The following is a 21617-nucleotide window of genomic DNA, read 5'->3' as shown; positions in this document are numbered from 1 at the left end:
ACAAGAGAAAACTTTTTTTTTTTTCTTTTTTGTCTTATATACCAGGGACATGGAAGATTATTCCTTTTTCCTTTACAGCAGCATTTTGAAGATTGCGTGAGCTAACAGTTTTGTTTAATTATCATAGAAGTTGAACTGGAACAATAGAATGTTCCATTTATAGTTGCTCCCAACTATATGAAATGAATTTATTTATTTATTTTTAATTTGAAATGAGATTTTGGCAAATGAAAGTAGTCCTGTAAAGTCTAATTTATTCAGTTGTCTTTCCAGCAAATCAGATACTGAGATATAGTGTATTTTACTATACCAGCAACATATGATTCATTCGAAAGACAATTTTTGTTCTGAATATAGTTATTTCTTATTACTTAGCTTAGAGGAGAAATGGGATTTTTACCAAAGGTTAAAATTGTTAAGATATAAATTTAATTTCTATTCTATCGTATTAATTTTTATTTGTATTGCCAAGAAAGTGCAAATAGCACTTAAGTAAGTGCATGCATCTAGGACTTTTAAATTATTTTGTATAAATACTCAAATGTCCTTTCATAAATACAGATCTGTGCATTAAAGTATAGTTGACAGCAGCAGGAGTACATGATGGTACAAGCAAGCAAGTTTTTATTGCACAAGACTGTACAATACTAAGAACAAGTAGAAATTTTATTAAAAGGAGTGAATGAATTACTACTGAAAAATATTATCAATGTGTATTTTATTTAAATTATAAATAATAAACATCAGTTCTATTCACAAGTTTATATTGTTGATCTTTGATTTGTATTTTACAGCAATTTGCAGAGTTTTGTAAATATTACTTCATTCAGGTTGGGAGCCATATTAAATGACTCATTCTGTTTTAAAATTCAGAGGATGGATAAAATATAGTCTGCTGAGAAAGAACAAAAGAAGAAAGGCAAAGCAGAAGATAGCTGTAGCAGTAGTTCATTATAACGTCCACATATTAAGAGTAATTGTACAGAAGTGGAGCATGTGGGTGCAGAGTCACAAGGAAAAAATGACATGTAAGTCTACATAGCTGCTTTGCATAAGACAAAAAATAGATGTTATATAAAATAAAATTATGCTACATAAATTAAATATGTTTGGTCCAACAGTTTATCTAGCCATCTTTTTGCAGGATGCCATTCATTGGTTGACCTGTGGCAACTTGATGCTATGAATGCTGTGAGAGGCAGTTCCCCTGCACTGCTTTGCTAGGACAGCTGGTGCTGGTACTCTTCTCTAAAGACTGAGCAGTGATGCTGATGCACAGCAGGCTTGGGAGGTGTTAGGGAAGAGGAATGTATGTCAGAAGTACAAGGTGGAATCGGGATGCTTTTCTGGGAGGTGAAGAGTGCACTGCTGGGGATAAAACAGGAGAGATCACAGAGCTGGGGTCTTGGCTTCAGTTAGAGGGAATGCATGATGGGAGGTGGGAAGGAGTGAAGATCAAAATAAAATAAAAAAAGTCAGAAGACAGAAAAAAGAAATAATTTGTTCATTCTGCCTGAGACTTTGCATTCCACAGATCCTGTGGGTATGGGTTTTTTAAAATGTCTCCACACAGCAGCAGCTGTGAACATAGACTTGTTAACCTGAGTCCACTCAGACAGAAGTTTCATAAAAGTGAAGAATAGGCCAAAAGCACTACCTACAGCTTTGAGTTTGAGCTCAGGCAGTTATGTATGACTCAAACACTGCTCTTACAGAGCCCCAAGCTGTTGTCTCACTTCCCTAGGCAGTTTTCAGAGACTTCCTGTTTTTTACTGCTTCCTTTTATATTCTGTTCTAAATATTACTTTCAGCCAAGGCGACTTTTGTTAATCTTAAATTCACAGAAACAGAGGAGGAGACATCTAGAGGGCATAGTTACACAACTTATTTCCTCCCATGACAAAGCTCACATATGGAGAGATGCCATTCAGTCATTCTTGTCTGAGTGACTCTGTTGACTCTTGACTAGTACCAGTATAACTGTTTGTGGGATTGCAGTGTCAACAAGCTTGCTGGAATAATAGAGAATTAAAAAAAAAAAAAAAGTGGGTCTTTTTTTCTTAAATAAACTTTGATCACTTTGAGGATCTGCTTATAGTAGAACTCTACTGTACTATGAACACAACCAATGAACGAGTGATCTGTGAAAAAAGTTCAAGAGTGAACAGTATGTTGTGAGAGAGAATTAAAGGGGCAGGTCTGCGGGTTGTTGGATCCTGATTGATAAAAATCAGACCAAATTAACATGGATGCAGTCTGGACTTCCCTTGCAATCCTGAGAGTTTTTGCCTTCCTCCCTTGGGTCTTTTGGGCAATGAAAATTTGATATTATTTTTTAGGCATTTGCTTTGCAAATATTTCCAGTCTCTGTACCTTACTGGTTATATAGCCTAAAAAGTTATTAAAGTGTAAAGTGTACGCTTATTAAAATGTATAATTAAGTAATATCATACAATATATTCTCTAGAACACATACTGTTTGAGCATGACTCAGGTAACAGAAAACAAACTTAAGTGTATACAGTCAACATGGCATCTCTTGCCAGGTTTGAGACACACTGATATGTTTTCGGAAACAACAATGGATCTTAAATGTACCTTTATAATAATTTATTTCAGTTGAATTTCTAGACACCTTTAAAAAAAAAAGTAGTAAAGTGATTCTATAGTGCATTTAATATATAAAAATTTACATTTTAATCCTTCTTTTGATAGAGAAGACTGCATGTCACATTAATCAAGCTTTGTCCTTGTCTATGAGATAGGATTATATAGGGCTAAGCTATTTAAATACCTGTATTTTCTTGAAAGTTTCAAGTAAGAAGAGTCTATCAGCTCCCTTTGTAGCTTATTGCAGTTTTTTTACAAAGTTAACTGACAAAAAAAATAATTTCATGATGACTTAAGTTTTTGCAGAAAATTGCACTTATTTTCTCTTGGTTTTATTTCAGTGGCTGTGCAGAGCATTTTATTTTGATTGCATTTGTAATGCCTTTTACGTATAGAAGGACAGTTGTAATATTTCCCATGCTTTTTTTGTGCTGGACTAAAGAAAATTCAATTCCTTCAAAGTTTTCTTAAAAGTAATTTTTAAAAATGCTTACGTTAATTCATAATGAACACATGAACTTTCATAAGCTGCTTTACTGTTCTTTGTATGTTTAACACTGGTGTAACACTTAGCACTTGACTTTACTGAATTTATTCTTATGACTTTTGACTTCTATGCCATCTGAAACATTATTAGAGTTTTGCTATTGTATTTTATTTCACTGGGGTCTGTATATATTTCACAGCTCCAAGCTCTGCGAAATTATTGGGTAATTTGGTAGATCAAACTGTAGATCAGTAATGTCTTATACACAACTCTGATAAATTGGAAATATGTCATGTTTCTGCCTTGCCTGCTAACTTGAAATCCTGTTGCAATGGTCTTAAATATATCTATTGTAAAATGTTATTTATTTCCTTACAGAAGCTGAATCACACAGCTATTTTATTGAAATGTAATTTGATAAACAGCCATTCATCTAAAGCATTTAAATGACATACTTGTTCTTACTTGTGGTACTCAAATCAGTTATAATTATGTGTATTTTCAGTGGCAGTGAAGAGACTGCAACAGATCTTTAACAAAATATATTTAAATGCTGTTGTGAAAGCTTGGCATGCAGAGGCCCACAGTTCTTTGAAAACAAAAGCATATTTTGAGGTATGCAGTATAATGCTTTAAATATAGTAAGCTCAGTGATTAACGATTAACTCCATTAATCCCAACTGTTATGGAAAAACAGCTCTATCAATATTAAATGAAGCATTTTAGTGTACTACTACTAATACTACAATTTAGTACTTATGGTGTTATGGGAAGCAGATCATTGCCTCTATATTCTACAAGTAAAAGTTTGGTCATATCTTAAGCAGCAAAAGAGGTTGAGTACTGTTGTATATTATCAGTGATCTAGCTGGCTTGGATCACGTGGCTGATGTCTTAGGGGTAGTATTACCAGTTGAGATGATAATCAGTAAAGATGATGCCTCTGGATCCCTGCCACCACAGTCCAAGAGGTCTAGATTCCTGCAGAGTGAGGCAAAGCCGCAATAAGCTCATCTCCTCCCCCAAAGTGTGGGGTGACCAAAATTGTGATCACCTGAGAGTAGGCAACACATGGACAGCCCCACATGCCCCACTGCCAGCAGCCTTGTCTGCTCTCACTGTGAAAAACAGGGCGCTCTTCATTTCTGGGAAGGTTTCTCCTGCCATGGAAGAGAATGCCATAGGTTGGTGGGATGCTCAGCAGATACCATGTGGGGAAGGGGAGAGACGGGACCTGTAAGACCCGGCCACTGCTAATAGCATGAGGGTTCCAAAAATGATGCTAACACAGATAAAGCTCTCCCACTGTCTGGCTTCTTTCCCTTCCCCTACTATAGGTTGGTCAGAATGGAAACCAGCTGTGGACAATTGACCACTTGCTGGCTGCCGGACACCAGTTGTCAAATCCTTCCTGGAGTAAACCTGTCATTAGTCCTGCTTCTTCCCTGTTCTCTCAAATGAGAACTGCTCCCTGTTCTCTCAGTTTTGTTTTTGTTTCTTCTCCCTCCTGTACATTTTCTTTCTCTTCTTTTCTTGCTGGTATCTTAAAATATTTGAAATGTTAGTCTGACTGGATTGAGTGGACAAAAGATGTCCTGTTTCTGGAGTGTATCAGATCATTCTTAGGGAGCAATATGCTCAAATTCTTTCCATTCTTAGTAGCAGTTGCAAGGGTTGGTTTGACTTCCATAATTAGAATGCATATAACAGCATATAACTGAATCCACATTTTTTGATTGTGTACTTTTGTATTGTGTACACTTTTGTAGGCATTTTGACTGCAATTAAGTCACCTAATCATAGTTTCTGGTGTAATTCAGCATGCCCTGGGATATCTCAGACAAGGCTAGACCAAACAGGCCTCCACTCAAAGCTCAAGAAGTGCAAGAGTCCTCTGCCAGTCCTGTGTCATATCTGCCAGTCTTTTGTGGATATCTTGGATAATCTAGATGACATTGGTTGATTTTAAAATGCGGAATTAAACCATCAATGAATATAATACGTAATAAACTTAATGGGCCAGAAGAGCTCGCATTGCTACTAAAGGGCAAATACACTTCAGAATGGGAAGTTGCAATCTAAAGCTCATTATTTCCATTTACTCTGTTGTTTCTGGCTTTCCCATCCCACTGTTTTCTTCCTTCCCATTTTCTTTATTTCTAATTTCTCCTTACCTGCATATTTCTTCTCTTTTCTCTCTTCCCTGTAGCAATATTCAAATGAAAACCAACTTCATAACCCCTTCTATGTCTATAGCTAGAATAAAAGACAAAAAAGGAGATTGAATGTTACTCCCATGTTGAGATTATATATGAAAGATACATTAGCATCTTTCATGCAGTATACATTGTTGGATGCAGTAGACCATCAGAGAGATTTTAGTAGCGATACCTTTTGCAGACTTGGCTGAAAAATTTGCATGTGCTAATAGTATGTTTCTGCCATATTGTGTGCACAAACTAGTGTACACAATGTTTTGGTTTGGAAATGCAGTGAGTCTCCTATGCTTCTATATTGTATTGCTACGATGCAAAATCAGGAGATGCACCCTAAAAGTATGATTATTCTCAGTAATAGCAGTTACAAATGTTCATAGATGTGTTACTATATGGGAATTTGAAAATGCCTAGTTAAACTTAGCAAATATAATTTCATTTTTGAATATTTAAATGTATTTGAAACTTTGAACATGCAATTAAGATAAAAGTGTACTTTTCTTGTACCTTTTTTTTTCAGAGTTTGGCAAAGGAAAGTCAGAAAGGCTGTTCTGAATCAAATTATCTTACTGTCGGACATAAAACATCCACATCTCATTTACCAGAAAAAGCCTTATTACAGGTTTGTGATAGTTGGTGTTCTTTTTAATTTTTAATATATTTCATAAATAATAGATATTTCATTTTGTTGAAAAGGATGTGGTTGTGCGATGGAAAGGAAGGTTCCTGTTTACATTGTTCTAGATGCTGGACTTGAAGGATGGTAATGCTATTTGTTCCTTCAGTGGCACCTGATGATATTCTGCATGCCCTAACCTGACATCCAGAAGCTTCTCCAAGCTGAGACTGAAAGAGAAAAAGCGAGATTCAAAAAGGGAGGATGAGAAATCAGGAAATCTATAGGATAGGCAGAGAGTGGAATGCCTGAGAGAAGTAAAGGGATTTGTTGGCAGTGAATAGAAGCTCATAAGCCAAGCTCCAAATGTGATAGAAAGCAGTTTAGTTTTCTTAAAATTATAGAGAAGACTGGATGGACATTATGCAGCTCCTTAATACAGAAAAAACTGCCAGGCCAGAAAGCAAGAGTAGAGGAGAGGAATCCACTGCAAGGGTACAGTGGGTAGGGCAAGATTTCTTTCCAAACATTTATATTCCATTTAAGTTAATTTGGTTTTTTAAAAGCATGCGTTGATCAGTGTTCTTGTATCCTTACAAAATGTAACTTTAGAGAGAGAAAGCTTGTTATTACGCTAACTTCTAGAAGAGAAGGTAGTTCTACCCAGAAGCAGGAAGGTTGATTTGTGGCAGTATTTCAGAAAAAGAACAGAATTATTAACTACTGGTTGTGGAGCTTTCAGTTGTAGAGGCAGTTTAACTAAATTATAGGTTGGTTACTGAAAATAATTGCCATTGAGGGATGCGTTGGAACTACTGCTAAAATGTTTTCATGTTATCTTCTTATAAATAAGCTTTAATTTGTCCTATCATGTTTTTCCATTAATTTAACATTGCAAAACATTAAAGTGGTATTTCAGAAAAAACATAGTATGTTTTTCTTTTAAATAGTATGGACTATAGTGAACTCAAAATTCAGTTCTTATCCAATGAAGTCTAAAACCCAAATGCAGATAATTAATTATTATAAGTAATAATGTCACTGACATCACAGGAAACTTGAATCTTTAAGCTAAAGCATGTACGTACTTTACAGACCTTACTCACCAAAACTACAGCATGCTTTAATTCTTCTTGATGTTATCTATATGGATTCCACTGGTGGTGCATATGACCTTCATGGATGTAAGACTGACTTATGTCCATGAATGGGGTTTAGTCTGTGCCATTTTTCTTAGTAGTGACTCATTCAGTAACCAGAGAACTTCTGCTATTAAATGGTTCAGCTATGGGCCCCTTGCAGCAGCAGTAGTATCTCTCCTACAGAATTTGGGGTCATAATACTCATACCTCTGATTACTAAGACATTGATATAAGTTAAGGAAGAATCTGTAGTATGAACCTCTTCTTCAGAAGCAGTACACTCAGAAGGGAATGTTCTTCCCATACAAGTGTAAACATCACTAAAACAGAGAGAGATCCGTTCCCTGTATGAGTAGCAGGATGACCAAAATTTGATCTACAGTGCCACCTCCTAATGTTCTATTTCCTAATAAGGTAATATTATTCACTACAATAGTATTATATAAAAAGATAGTATTATACGAGAGAGTGTGTGTATGTATATTTATATATATATATGTCTCGAGGATAGTATTATAGCTTACATGGGTCCATACCTATCAAACTTGTCATACCTATAAATAAATAATTAGTCAAATTCTCAGAAATTCTCAGATCTGTACTAGAATCCCATCTTCATTAAAAACCCTGAAATAGTGTAATCTTTCTGATAGTTCTATAACAAACAAAATTGACAGCATCATTCCTTTTTTCTGTAGCTTGGGAGTAATCTGTTTATTTTAGCTTAATCCATGAGCCTTGGTTTTTTGTCATCCAAACCATGAGCTCAAAATATAGTGACATTTCAAGCTATCCTCATAGGTTGCCCTTTTTTGAGGTCACATCATGTTCACAGTTACATGTGCTGCTGTCACAAAGAATCAGATCTCGCGTACATAAAGACTATGCACATGAAAACCAGAATCCGGATATGTATCGAAAAGAATGACAGTTATTCTGAGTTACGTAGGCATACTTTCTGATTAAGGCTACAGCTGTAAAAATACATTATATAATTTTCTCTTCTGTTTATATATAAACTTAATTTTATAGCCTATATAAATCAAATATACTGTCAAGTGCTACTTTAGTGGCTTAGCAGAAAGCATTGATGTCTTCCATTTCTAGAGTAATTCCAACTCTGAGGTCTGGAGCTGAAAAGCAAGGTAGTTTGCCAGCTTAGACTTTGGTCCCATCATAGTGTATATTTTAATGTGCATTTATGAGGAAAATGAAGTAGGAAATGAAAATTCTACTGATGAGACTAGGAAATAATAACCTAAGAATAAGAAAAAGAAAATTGCATAATCCACACAAATTTCAAGCCATATTTTTGTGACCTACATATAAATACATATATAAATATATATATAATTTTTATATATATAAAAATATGGTCAGTGTAGGAAGAGGAATTATTTTTGTTTGTCTATATTTAAATAGCTTTTGCATATCTAAAATCCAAATCCAAAAGCTAGAGCTAAGGAAATTGTATGTCATAAAAGAAATCAAAACTAATTATATCACCGCAGTGAAAAAACCCAAGAGGTAAGAAAATGAAAAGCAACAATAGGGTAAGGTGATCCCACCTCCCGGCCAGCTTCCCCAGTTACACAGGAGCATGATGTTCTATGGTATGGAAGATCCCTCTGGCCAGTCTGGGTCAGCTCTCCTGGCTGTGCTCTCCCAGCTTCTTGTGCACCTGGCAGGGCGTGGGGTGCTGGAAAGTCCTTGACTTAGTGTAGACACTACAACTACCTAGCAACAACTAAAACCATCAGTGTGTTGAAGAGTTAAGAAAATTAACTCTATCTCAGCCAAAACCAGGGCAGGAGGGTTAAGGACTGGGATCAACAAAAAGATGACAGCAGCAGTGCAGGGATTTGGGGAGGGGTGCATGGAAGCATGTGGGATGGGGAGCGTCTTCTGGAGGGTGTCCTTCAGGGCACGCGAGAGAGAATAGGCTGAGCCAGCTGCACTGAAAGTATTTTTGTAAGTATTTTTTGTGTATGTGGGATAAGTCATGCAAGTTATTACAAATGTGGACTGGAAGCTAGAGCTGTGGATTTTTGGGGCAAGCCAGAAAATAATGGCTTTATTTATGTGTAAAGTGCAGAGGGAACAAAAATTATTGCAGAAAAGCAGGCAGCCTACTGAAATGCTTCTATTTTGTATTTAAAGAGAATGCTGCTCCCTTGATCCAGAGAGAAGTGTAGATCTGTGTGGCTGTCACCTGGTTTCTTTTTCTTGAACTGTCACTATTTTATTCAGTACGGGAAGTGCAGAAAGAGTTCTTCTGTTTACTGGCACAGACCAGAGCTTCCCACTAGCTGAGTGCCTAACCATATGCTGCAGAAAGGCAGAGCTAGTTCCTTCTCCTTCTTCTCCTTCTCCTTCTCTGTGAATCCTCATGCTCTCTTTTTGGTGTATCCAGCATGTAGATACAATCTCCTTCAACAAGAGATTGTTACTGGATGCCGTCTTCTCCAGGCCAAATCTGTGTTTGCTCTGAGCCTTCACAGACTGTGGAAAAGAAAGCATGCCTGGACTTCTCAACGTCTTGGAACTTACGATAAGGAGACTTTATTGTCTCTGGCACTGTAGATGATATTTGGCGGTGGATCATTTCAAAATCACAGGATATTTAATAAATATCATTATTAGTATGCTAACATTTATTGCAGCTTTCTGTTCTGCTCCTGTGCAAAAAAAAAAAAAAAATCTGTCAGTTTGTATTTACTGCTGGGACAAGATCTGTCCTCAGGGGCAGATGGAAACCATTTGCTTTGAAAATTACAGTTTCCTAAAAAAGTCAGTGGTACCACAGTACCCTAATGTTGAGTTATTGGTGGAAAACGATTGCTGTGCTTTAAAGCTGGCTCCTGTGGTCTTGACCTGACATGAAATAAATGTTTCAACAGACTTTCTCAGAACTGAAAATTCAAAAGGTTACTGGCAAGAGAGTGTCAAATTAAAAGCCTTACTTTTGTTCTTCTACTATGAAACTAAACTCTATTAATGACTAATACAGTCAATATTTTCTCTCTCATTCTAACAAGTCATATAGTTCCATTTATTCAAATACTTTTTGTGATCTGTGTCAAAATTCCTTAGAGTTTTAAATCAGATTGAGTTTTGAAGTTAAGAAAATAATCCACATGTCTAATTAACCAGACTTTTGGTTAAAGAAGCCTGTGATGGATCCAACTATGATTATCATGGGATGCAAGTCTTTGAAGGGATGGGGTGTACAGAAGGAATTTGCTATTGAAAAGAGCCTGCTCATTTCTGTACTTTAAAAAATCCTTGTAAGTCCCCATCTGCATTCTGAACCACCTAAATATCTTTAAAATGAGTATGGCTATAGCAAGCTCCCAAAATTCTGGAATAAAAACATAAAGCCAGAAAAAATGATTTTCTAAACTGTTTTAAGTAGTTCATATGAAGTGAATACAGACAGCTTGTGGGACAGCAGCATGTTTTGAGGAGCAGACAAATTGCTTGAATGTATTACCTAGGTGATTAAATGCTAGTGGTAAAAGACACATTCTCAGTGATTTTTCTACCTGATTTGTCCTTTTCTAGCTAAAGAAATTATAGCCTTTGGCTAGTTTATATAGTTTGAAACAGAAAATCTTTTTAAATCTTGGTAGAATACTCTTGATATTTCTGCTTGTTTCTTTTAATTGAACTTAATCTCTCTGATAAAAATGGGTTCCAGCCAATATGTTTTTCAATCCTGTTCATTTCAGTAGGAAAATATAGAATTTTATAGAATAGAATAGGATTTTATAGAATAGAAAATTATCGAATGCGTAGAATATAAATCAGGATAAAAGTTTATCTTAAGGAAGGAATATTTCCTTTAGTGAAATATCTTTTTTTATTAGAGCATCCCTTTCTGATTCTAACAGGTTTTTAGTGACTCGTTTATTATAAAGCATATTTCAGTATAACCAAGATAACCTGCACTTTGGTAATCCATGCACTCTACACTTACATGGGTAGTCACTCTTTCTTCACTTCTTAGCTATGTTGACTACCAGAAGTGAAACAAAATTTGCAATTATTGCCTTACTTTTACAAAGGCTTTATGTGTATTGCTTCTGAGTACAACACTCATTTGAGTCTCAAAACCTGTTTGACTCCAGAGTTCTCTTGTGCCTGTATAGTTTGAGTGAGCTCTGCACAGAGTATGCATTCATTTTTCTGGAGCATATTTCAAATCATACTTCATATACTGCTATAATGAAAACCAGGTTTTATTGTATGGAAAGTTGTATAACTAATACGGAAATATTCTTCTGTAAAGCACACTGGCATTTTGTTATGTTTTCACTCTGACATCTTGTTGTTAAGGTACATATCTTAAGTGCTAAGCTCTTTGAAAATGTATATTAATAAGAAAAATTCCTCTTCAGTGACAGGTTATGGGATAAAATTAGAGAGTTCTTTTTGTATTTTTGCTATCAACCAATTACCTTACCAGGTTTAAACTGTTGCCATTGATGTATTATTGTGCAGATATGAAAGTAATTACATTACAAGCATAAAGTTTTCCCTATATAGAAGTTAGTTTAGGAAAAGTGATGCAGGATTTTATTAACTGTGTTCCTGTCAGCTGGTTTCTTTTTCATGCTTAGAACTGCACATTTTAAGTGTTGCATTTCATATCAGATATTTATATTTCAGCATATGATGTAGTAATTCAGTTCTGCAAATGATTATGGATATGGGATTTTTTAGTATGTAAATAATCCAGCTGTTCTATGTAAAATTCTGCCTATGCTCTTTATCTTTGAGTCTTAAATGCATCTTATATTTTCAGATGGTTATAATATAATGTGTATGTGCTTCTATAGCAAAGACATTAAATTTTACCATATTTTCCCTCATTTTGTTTTACCAAGTTTCTTCTAAGATGAAACATTAGCATTCTGTTGGCAGAAATACTGTTTGACAGTTGGTCATAAAAATGGCAGGTGAGGAGCTATGGCAGAAACTTGCCAGATGTAATCTTCATTCAGTCTTTTACTTTTATGGCCTGAGATTGCTGTATCTAAGATTATTTACCAGGACAAGACCTTTTTGGAATGCTATAATTTAATTTTTCAAAATGTTACTTAGTGGTGGCAGTATATTTTAGAATTTTGAACTGTATAAGTTGAACTATCAGTATAGCTTTTATATTTTTTCTACCGTAATACAACACATAGACTTTAATATTCTGAGATTAAAGATTTATAGATATATTTACCAAATTATGCTAGTTAAATTAAAAAGACCTCTGAGGTAGAAACTAAACAAACTCTTATATGTAATTTGAAGTTGAATTTAAAAGTACTATATTTAATCTAAAAAGCTTTAGTCAAAATTATATTGTCTCAAATCAGTTTAGGAGAGGTATTTTAACAAGTGTTGTTTTAATGTAAGTGAAAGGAAACTGCTGATGGTCCATGAAAAATCTTTGGTTTTGAAACATTCCTGTCATTCCCCATTATAGCTTGAATTGATGAGCTTTTAAGCAAAGCTGTCCTTTCCTAGTCTTTGTAAAGGCTGTTAATGAGAGTAATTATTGGCATTCTGCTATAAAAGGTATGTTTAAACTCCTAAGAAAGAAGTATTTCATTTGAAAATAGCTCTTGTTGTTTAGGATAGGTAAATATATATAATTTAATACAGCAGTGCTTTTTGATGAATAATTTTTAATATCGTGTATGTCTGTTTTTCTGATGTAGGTTTTCCATTATGTAAATTTAGTTGATCTGGCAAGATGTGCTCAAGTTAGCCAAACATGGATGCTACTAACTCAGAACAGTTCATTATGGAGTGATGTAAGTAAGATAATCACTTTCAATATTTTATTTCAATTTTATTCATTTTAAAAAAGAGTGAAACAAAGAGGTAGTTTACTTTAAGAATGCTAAATATCTAGGATAAAAGTTTTATCCCAGAAAATGACTTGTTCTACTCAGCTACATGAATAAAAAAATAGGAGCAACTCAAACGAAGTTGTCTGTGGTATATCATTATAAAGTCAATGGAACAGAAAGAGAATTGGCCACTGAGGCTTAGCCATAGCCCACTAAATGTAGGCAGTTGAGTGAGGTGTCTCAGGCTCCCTCGGTAATCTAAACAGGCACTATATGACTACTGTGGACGGAGAACATAAACTCAGTTACAGATACTCTGAGACAATTTGTAGTTGCTCTAGAGAGACTTTTGTCATCCCTGGAACAAGTGGTGCAGACCAGCTCACTTCCATACTCATGAATTCTTAGACTTGTTGAGGGGGTCACTGTGTCCCCAAAGCACATGTCAGTGTCCAAGGTATTGTGTTATGTCTTCTACCTTAGCAGTCCAGTTCCCTAGCACACACATTTCAGTCAACTTGCCTTCTAATGCACATTGTGTGACCATGCTAGCATGGTCTGTTTGGAGCCACACCTGAAATATCTATTCTGTCTTTGCCTTGAACTTAAAAATACAATCACACTGCTCATTGCTATTGCCTTCTGTAGTGCTCATGAGGCTTCAGGTGTGAAGGACTACCTCAAGGCTCCCCAGTCCTTAGGCAGGCCTAAGACTAACCATGGCACCTCAACCAGTATCATTATTGCCTCTATATCATTGCCTCACATATAGCCATTTATCAGCAGTACAAAGAAAGATTAAGGCTAGATTTTTAAAAGTGTCTGGACACTTCAAACATGATTTGGTCAGATTTTAGGCCCTCAAGTCTGAAATTACAATCCAAAATACCCTGTGCATCTTCTGCATAATCCTGGAGATGTCTAGTCTGATAGGCATCTCCTTTTTGGACCTAAAAGTTCATGATGATGATGGTGATCAATGAGATTGTTTTTCTCTTTTCTCTGAGAACTGCATGACCTGCAGAGCTTGGTGTGAGGAAGCAGTAAGTCTGTGCCACAAGGGAAGGAGAGCTGGGAGCCAAGGGTGCTAGAAGGGCAGGGAGGGGCAGTGCCCCCCCCACTGACAAGGAGCACAGTCCCACAGAACCTGAATAAGAAGAGCAGAGTGGGTCCGGTGAGAGTAACCAGGGTCAGCCACCCACCAGACTGCCAGTCAGCCCTGCTGTGAAGATGCATCTCCAAGGTCAAGTCAGGAAGTGAAATCCATGAGTGAGGGTCAGGGTCAGCCAGACACATGGCCAGACACAGACATGCCTAAAGTGTGGTTGGTCAACACAGGACCCTGACAACAGGCACCTCTCTCCCACTCGAAGAGATCCATGTGGGATCCAGAAGGGGAACAGTTGTGCCTTGTGAGGCTGAGAAGAGATCTGAACTTGAGTCTCCCAAATACACTGTTCTGTCCCCTAAGCAGGACACAGGCTCTGGTTCCCAGGTAGCTGGGGATCTATACCTGCCTTCCGGACTGAGGCAAAGAAGTTCTGGAGGGCTCAACAATGCTGCTTACATGTCTTGTGTCTGGTTCTAGGCAGCTGCCTGTTCCCTGTGTGAGTTTCTTTAAAAAGGACTTTCTGATGTGCTTAGCTGTCATGTATTTTGTAGACTCTCTGCTCAGATTTGAGTTTATCAATCTACCTTGGGCACCAGCATCCAAAAGACACTGCAGTGCCCAGCTTGTAGGTGCCTGGACCTTTATTAGGTCTAGTCTTAAGTTACTGTGACGAATTAATGATCTTAATGAGACTAGTATTAAAACTTCTGATAATTTTAATGTAAGAAGAACAAAATCCTAATGAGAAAGTGAAAAACTGGAAAAAGTTCTGAATTCCTGACTTCCTGGTACTGTAACCACTTCCAAGCATTCTGCATAGAAATAACGGTAATTGGTTTTTCAAAGTGTTTGGGTAATAAACATATACTATTGAAATGTACAACAAACAGATGTGGTGTAGCTGTAGCAGATTATACAAACAGGGAAAAAAAGCTTTTTCTGGCTTTTTAATGGACAAATTTAAGAAGGCATGAAAAAGTCTTCTCCAAAAAGGAGATATTTCTTATTAAATGTTTGTATGTTGACTTTCCTGCTTTTGTTTAAAAAGTCAGTAGACAGACTGTTAAAACTATTTTCTAGTAATTTTTGTTAAAACTTCTTAAACTTGAACTTTTGACAGATACTACGAAAAGTAATGTTTTTAGTCAAATATCTAGATATCCCTAGCCTGCAGCTTAAATCACTTCAGGATTCTTCTACTAAAACTAAGATGGTAGGTTACATATTCTTGATATCTTGATGTATCGGTAGACCATTAATTAGAAAAAAAAATCTTTAGCAACTTTAGGATTTTATACATCTTAAAGGGAAAAAGTAAAGTAAATATTCAAGTCTGACAATTTTATTTGCACATAACACTCTGGCATGTTGTATTTTGGCAGTTCAAGACTTGCTTCAGCTTCATAAATACTATAGACACAGGCTTCCTCTACATTTAAGTATTTTTAGTAATTTGTCTAGAATTTTTATGTATGTAATAACCAGACATTTCTGTGTTTTGCAGACTATTGATTCAATGTTTACATAAAACTTCATGTATTTACTAGTGATTTTCATAATGATGTGTATTTTGTAGGTATTACCTATTTTTAGTACTGAATTATATATCAATTGTTTACATTTTTAGATCAATTTTTCATCAGTGAGGCATAAAGTTCAGAACCAAATAGTAGTAAATATTTTGCAGAAGTGGCGTCCTTATGTATTACGTTTGAATCTTCGAGGTTGCTATTCTCTTCACTGGCCTAGCTTTAAAAGTATCAGTAAGTATTACATGTATTTTTAAAATTTTAATTCTCTCTTTAAACTGTGTCTTCACGCTGTGCTTCGCTATTGTCCCATTTTGCTGCCTATATTATTTTCTATATGTCCAGCTATAATGAAGCAGTGTGAATATGAGATCTGTAAAATTACTTTAAATGCAGCCCCCCCTTCCTTCATTATAGTCTCCAGGCCCAGCAGTATCCGTATGACTGAACATTGCTAGAATGCCATAGAATGGTTTAAATTATGTGTGAAATGCTGTAATATGACAAATAGGATTGGAATGCAAACATGTGCTTAAATATATCAGAATGCCAGAATCCAACTCTACTGAGATAATTATCACGGAAACACAGAATGACTGAGGTTGGCAGGAACCTCTGGAGGCCATCTGGTCCAACTTCCCTGCTCAAGCAGGGTCACCCAGAGCAGGTTGCCCAGGACCTGGCCAGACAGCTTTTAAATATCTCCCAAGGATGGAGACTCCACAGCCTCTCTGGGCAACCTGTGCTCAGTCACCCTCATAGTGAAAGAGTGTGCCCTGATGTTCAGAGGGAACCTCCTGCATTTCAGTTTGTGCCTGTTGCCTTTTATCCTGTCTGTTGCTGGGCACCACTGAAAGAGCCTGGCTTCCTCTTCTTTGCACCCTCCCTTCAGGTATTTATACACATTGATAAGATCCACTGGAGCCTTCTCCTCTCCAGGCTGAACAGTCCCAGCTCTCTCCACCTTTTCTCACAGTAGAGATGCTCCAGTCCCTTCATCAGTCCTTTAGTCTGGAGAAGAGAAGACTGAGAGGGGATCTCATCAATACTTATCAATATCTAAAGGGCAGATGTCAAGAGAATGGGGCCAGACTCTTTTCAGTGGTGCCCGGTGACAGGACAAGGGGCACGGGCACAAACTGGAACACAGAAAGTTCCATCTCAATACAAGGAAAAACAACTTTACTGTGAGGGTGACCGAGCACTGGAACACGCTGCCCAGAGAGGTTGCAGAGTCTCCTTCTCTGGAGATATTCAAAACCTGCCTGGATGCGATGCTGTGCAACCTGCTCTAGGTGATCCTCCTTTAGGAGGGGGTTTGGACTAGATGATCTCCAGAGGTCCCTTCTAACCCCTACCATGCTGTGATTCTGTGATCATCTCTATGGCCCTTTGCTGGACTCCCTCCAATATGTCCATGCCTCTCTTGTACTGGGCACATTACTCCAGGTGTGGCCTCACTAGTGCTGAGTAGAGGGGAAGGATCACCTCCTTTGACCTCCTGGCAACACTCCTCCTAATGCAGCCCAGGTCCTTTTCTGACAAGCTACTTTCCAGCTGGGCAGCCCCCAGCATGTGCTGGTGCCTGGGGTTGTTCCTCCCCAGGTGCAAGATTTTGCACTTCCCTTTGTTAAACTTCATGGGGTTCCTGCCAGCCCATTTCTCCAGCCTGTCAAGATCCCTCTGGATGGCAGCACGATCCTCTGGTTTATCAGCCTCTGCTCCCAGTTTGGTGTCATCTGCAAACTTGCTGAGGGTACCCTCTATCCTATCATCCAGATCATTAATGAAGATGTTAAACATGACTGGACCCAGTATTGACCCCTGGGGTACACTGCTACTTACTGGCCTCCAAGAAGAGGCTCACAGACAAAAAAAAAGAAAAAAAAAAAAAAGAAAAAAAAAGAGAATCCAAGTAAGGTTCAAGATATGTGGTTCAAGATATTAATGTAGTGTTCAAATTTTAGCACAAATATAGGTACTTGATTTTACTGCCAAAACAGAGTCCCTCTGGATGTAGAAAAGCATCTTAGTCCTGCCTGATAATATGTGTGGAAGTACCCGTGACCGTGTGATCAGAGGTTAATTCCCTTTGGGACAGCATTTTGCAATAGTTTCAGGTCAGTAATCTTTTTCTCGATGCAGTTGTATGCTCCACTAAGCAGAGAAGTGGGCAGGGAAAATAAAAGCCTTTATGATCAGTGCTAGAGGTTCACTACTAGCTGTGAAAGAGTACTTGATTTGCTAGGAATTACCTGCATCCTAACTGATATTCAGCCATTTTATCATGAAGAGTGTTAAAATATCATGGTAGTGTTTTCATAAGGAAAAAACTGTTCTGCTACAACTAGGCAAGATCCCAAGAAATGTTTTTGATTCCTGGCAGAGCTTTACTTCAGTATTTTTTAAGCAGGAGAATGTTACTAATCAACTCTTTTCTAGCCTACACTTTAATTCAATGCAAATGCATAATAAGAAAAGGAAAATGTTTTTATTTTCCAAATTAAAAGTGTATTTTGACGTTTTGAGACTATAATGCATTTACTGTTTAATCAGATGATACATGATTGAAATTGTTGATGCAGCCTGTAACAATTTCAGTGTGTTTTCTTTTGATTTAGAAAGTGACAGTATAATTATGGGTGAGAACAATTTGCTCTGTAGAGTGGTGACGGAAAAGAACAATTGGCCAGAATAAAAAGTATATTTGATCATGGTCTTGGCTTTTAAATTACAGGATAAAATAACATTCTCAATGATATCAGCATGCAAATTCTTTAGTGAAATAATTTAATATTATGATGAACTTTGGCAGCTAGTAAAGAAAGCAAACCAAAATAAATCATACACAGCCACGTCGCCTCCATTATGGGGACTGTATTTAGAAATGTTAAATCTTTTTATGATTTTGTTTTCTTATGTATTTGAGTACAAAACTAAAACCATAGTTATGTTTATTGCATTTAAAGCTTAAAACATGTAAAGAACAGTTGCGATAGAATTAAATTTTATATACACATTGCCTTTTCTATCACATCATTTAACTGATTCATATCTAGTTAAAATAATTGAAATTAGAAGTGTCAGCATATTGATTATATCAGTTGGAATATCAATATCTTGGTTATCATCCATTTCCATTTGCATATCAAGGACACTAAATTCAATTTGTGTATCTACAAACGATGTATTTTCCATTTTTGTTGATAATTTATGTTTTCTGCAGGCTCAAAATCAAATATTATGTCCATTTACATCTACTCAGTGCTACTAATTTTAAACTATTGTGATGAATCACGTCTGATGGACCACAGGGGCTTTTAGAAAACATTGATTTATAAACCTGTTTCTTCTAACTTGGAACGTACCCAGTAGTTCTTTTTAAGAATGAAACACATTTATATCAGTGTACTCTTGCTATTTAGATTAATAACATATTTCTTCTGTTAAAATTCATTGATATTGATCATACAGCCTACTTATGCCATTCTTTTGAAGCTCTGGTGGATGGTTTAAAATTGCTGCAAAACTATTTATCATTTTTGGTGATTGAAAATCATATTGAAAATCTCTTCCTTTGACATTTCTTCAGCTAACAAGCTGCATTGAACTGTCTGTTCCGTTATAGGCTACAGATGTGTTGAATCTGTCCATTCAAACTTCCCCGAGCTACAGTTCTGACCTCGTCTTTTACACAGATTTTGGCAGCACATTTTTATTGTTAATGATAAAACAGCAATGATGTTAACTGGCGTTTATGTCTGTTTGGCTGCCTAATCGTGTTAATACTTCTTTGTAAATTAATTAGCTGCAATTTTAAAAAATTGTTTTTATGTACAGCAACTTTGGTATGTGGTGTATGCCTGAAATAGTAGTCTTTGTTTAATATTTACTTATGAATGTTATATGATTCCAGCTCAGACTGTCTTTGGCAAATGAATGTTGTATTGTGCCAAAGAAGAATGAGTATATGAGATGCATGGATTATAGCTCAGGGGTTTGTGGTATTACTTCACCCACGCAGTGATTTAAGAAAATCATTGACTTCCATGTGTGACTGAGAACGGCATTTAAAAGCTGCCATTCATATTTGTAGTGCAGGAGTTAAAATTTTCTTAGAAGCTTTTGAAGTGTTTTAGTGTCCCAGTAGAGGTCACAGTATGGACAGACCGATCCATTTTTCTTGCACTCTTTCATGGGAAAACATAGTGCAAAATAATCTTTTTTGTGTTTCATGTGTGCTGTGTGTAGAGAGGGACACTGCTTCCAGTTTATCCCTTAAGACGGCACTGCTAGTACATATACTGCATAGCAGGAAAATAATGCACTATCATGGAATTATTTCCTGGATATGGACAGAGAAAGAAGGGGACTCAAGAGAGAAATTACTGAAAGAAAGGATTTAAAAAGCATACAAAGAAAGAGGAAGGCCCGTGATTTTCTTTTAGGCATGGAAGTGTTTCTGGTACATTTGTGATTAAATAGCACAGAAACAAAGAAATGACAACATTAAATTGTGGTTTGTGGCTGTGGTGTTGCATGGAGGGTGTGCTTTACTTTACATTTCGGAGAAGCTCAGAGAAATAGCAGTTAACCCTATAATGCTGGATTTTTTATCAACTGTTAGTCGTTTCCCCCATATGTATGGTTTTCAAATATATTTTTGTCTTTTTCCTTAGGCTGCCTCCTTCTGTACCATTGTCAAAGTTCCTATATGGTTTTCCTATTCATACAATCTTTTCTCAAAGCTCCTAAGCACTGTCAGGAGAACATACTATCCTGTATCACCCTTGCTCCAGTCTAGTATTTCCATTCTTGTGTTCTTACATTTGAAATTTGTTCTTATGTTTGCCATTGCAATTACTGTCTATTCTGACACATCCTCAGTATGGGTGTCTGAAAATGCCAACATGAGAAAACCCTAATGACTTCCAGTTAGTTTTTCAAGGAGGGCTTCCCCCACCCCCCCTTTTTTTTTAATTATAGGAAACTAAACCACTACTTGAATACTCCTATATCTATTTTATAACAATTCTCTAGTATCGTAGCAAAAACTGAAATATGCAACAACTTCAGACAGTAAGGAATAAAATTATAGTACGTCGTAGATAAAAAACCAGAATTTCTGGCTAGTGCTTGAAAGCTCCAGAGGCCATCTAAGGAAAATAATATCAAAGATAATTCCAGCATTCAGTTGGTTCTTCTCTTGACTGCTAGAAGTGTTTTCACTTGCTGATTCTCAGAGGTCTAGACAAATCCACTCTTAAGTATTGAATTTCAGTTTGGTGTAACTGCACAAGTCTCTTTCATGGACCTTCTGAGATGACACTGATTTCACAAGTTCACACTGAAACTTTTATTTGTAGGGTAGTTGTTGAACCATGTTCCTCTAGATTGTCCATGTGGATATGTCCTTCACTTCCAGATTTCACACTTAATAGCTGTCACCAAACATATTGTGCTGTTAGATATAGGCAGTTCATGATGTTCAGCTCATCATCCCCCTTGAACCTTCAGCAGATGTAACATTTCCTGGTGCCACTGTTTGAGAACCCTGCATGATCACACATACCCCCCCCCCCCAGCTCTGGCTTCTACTGAACGTTTGTCCTATTTATCACTATGACACCCAGGTTTTAGCCTCAGTCCTAAGAAGGACATTTCCTGGTCTGTTTAGGAATCCCCAGAGCCTTTGAATTTGTTATTTACAACAATTAGGCCACTGCTTGTGGTCCCCAGTCTTTTTCCGCTGCATTTCTAACTGGTAACCTTTTGCTGATGACAGAGATCAGAGACCTCTCATTCAGCTTTTATCCTATGTTCCTTTCCTGGATTGCCTTTTCTACCCAGACTTTAGCTTACCTCAAGCTCAAGTTATTTTTCTTAACACTGTCTCTTTGCAGAAATTAACTTAACATGGTTTATACATTCAGTTTTTCCTACTCAGCTTTTCTCCATTGGCTGTGCTGCCAGTAACAGATGTTCTGCTGTGGTTCCATTGTCTGTCCTTTTCAATCATTCACAGTAGTTCCATTCTGTTCTGAAATAATCCTC

General features: G+C 36.7%; 1 protein-coding gene across 1 annotated transcript in view; it reads left to right on the top strand.

Moving 5' to 3' along the window:
- FBXL13 (F-box and leucine rich repeat protein 13) overlaps window positions 1-21617 on the top strand; it is a 92582-nt gene that overhangs the window by 11273 nt on the left and 59692 nt on the right. The window contains exons 5-9 of the mRNA XM_054800998.1: window positions 874-1028; window positions 3603-3712; window positions 5834-5935; window positions 12789-12884; window positions 15662-15797. Coding sequence (XP_054656973.1) covers window positions 874-1028; window positions 3603-3712; window positions 5834-5935; window positions 12789-12884; window positions 15662-15797 — 599 coding nt within the window. The remainder of the gene's footprint in view (window positions 1-873; window positions 1029-3602; window positions 3713-5833; window positions 5936-12788; window positions 12885-15661; window positions 15798-21617) is intronic.

This window comes from Grus americana, chromosome 1 (genome assembly GCF_028858705.1).
Source record: "Grus americana isolate bGruAme1 chromosome 1, bGruAme1.mat, whole genome shotgun sequence".
NCBI lineage: Eukaryota > Metazoa > Chordata > Aves > Gruiformes > Gruidae > Grus > Grus americana.
This window is presented reverse-complemented; position numbering and strand designations above follow the sequence as displayed.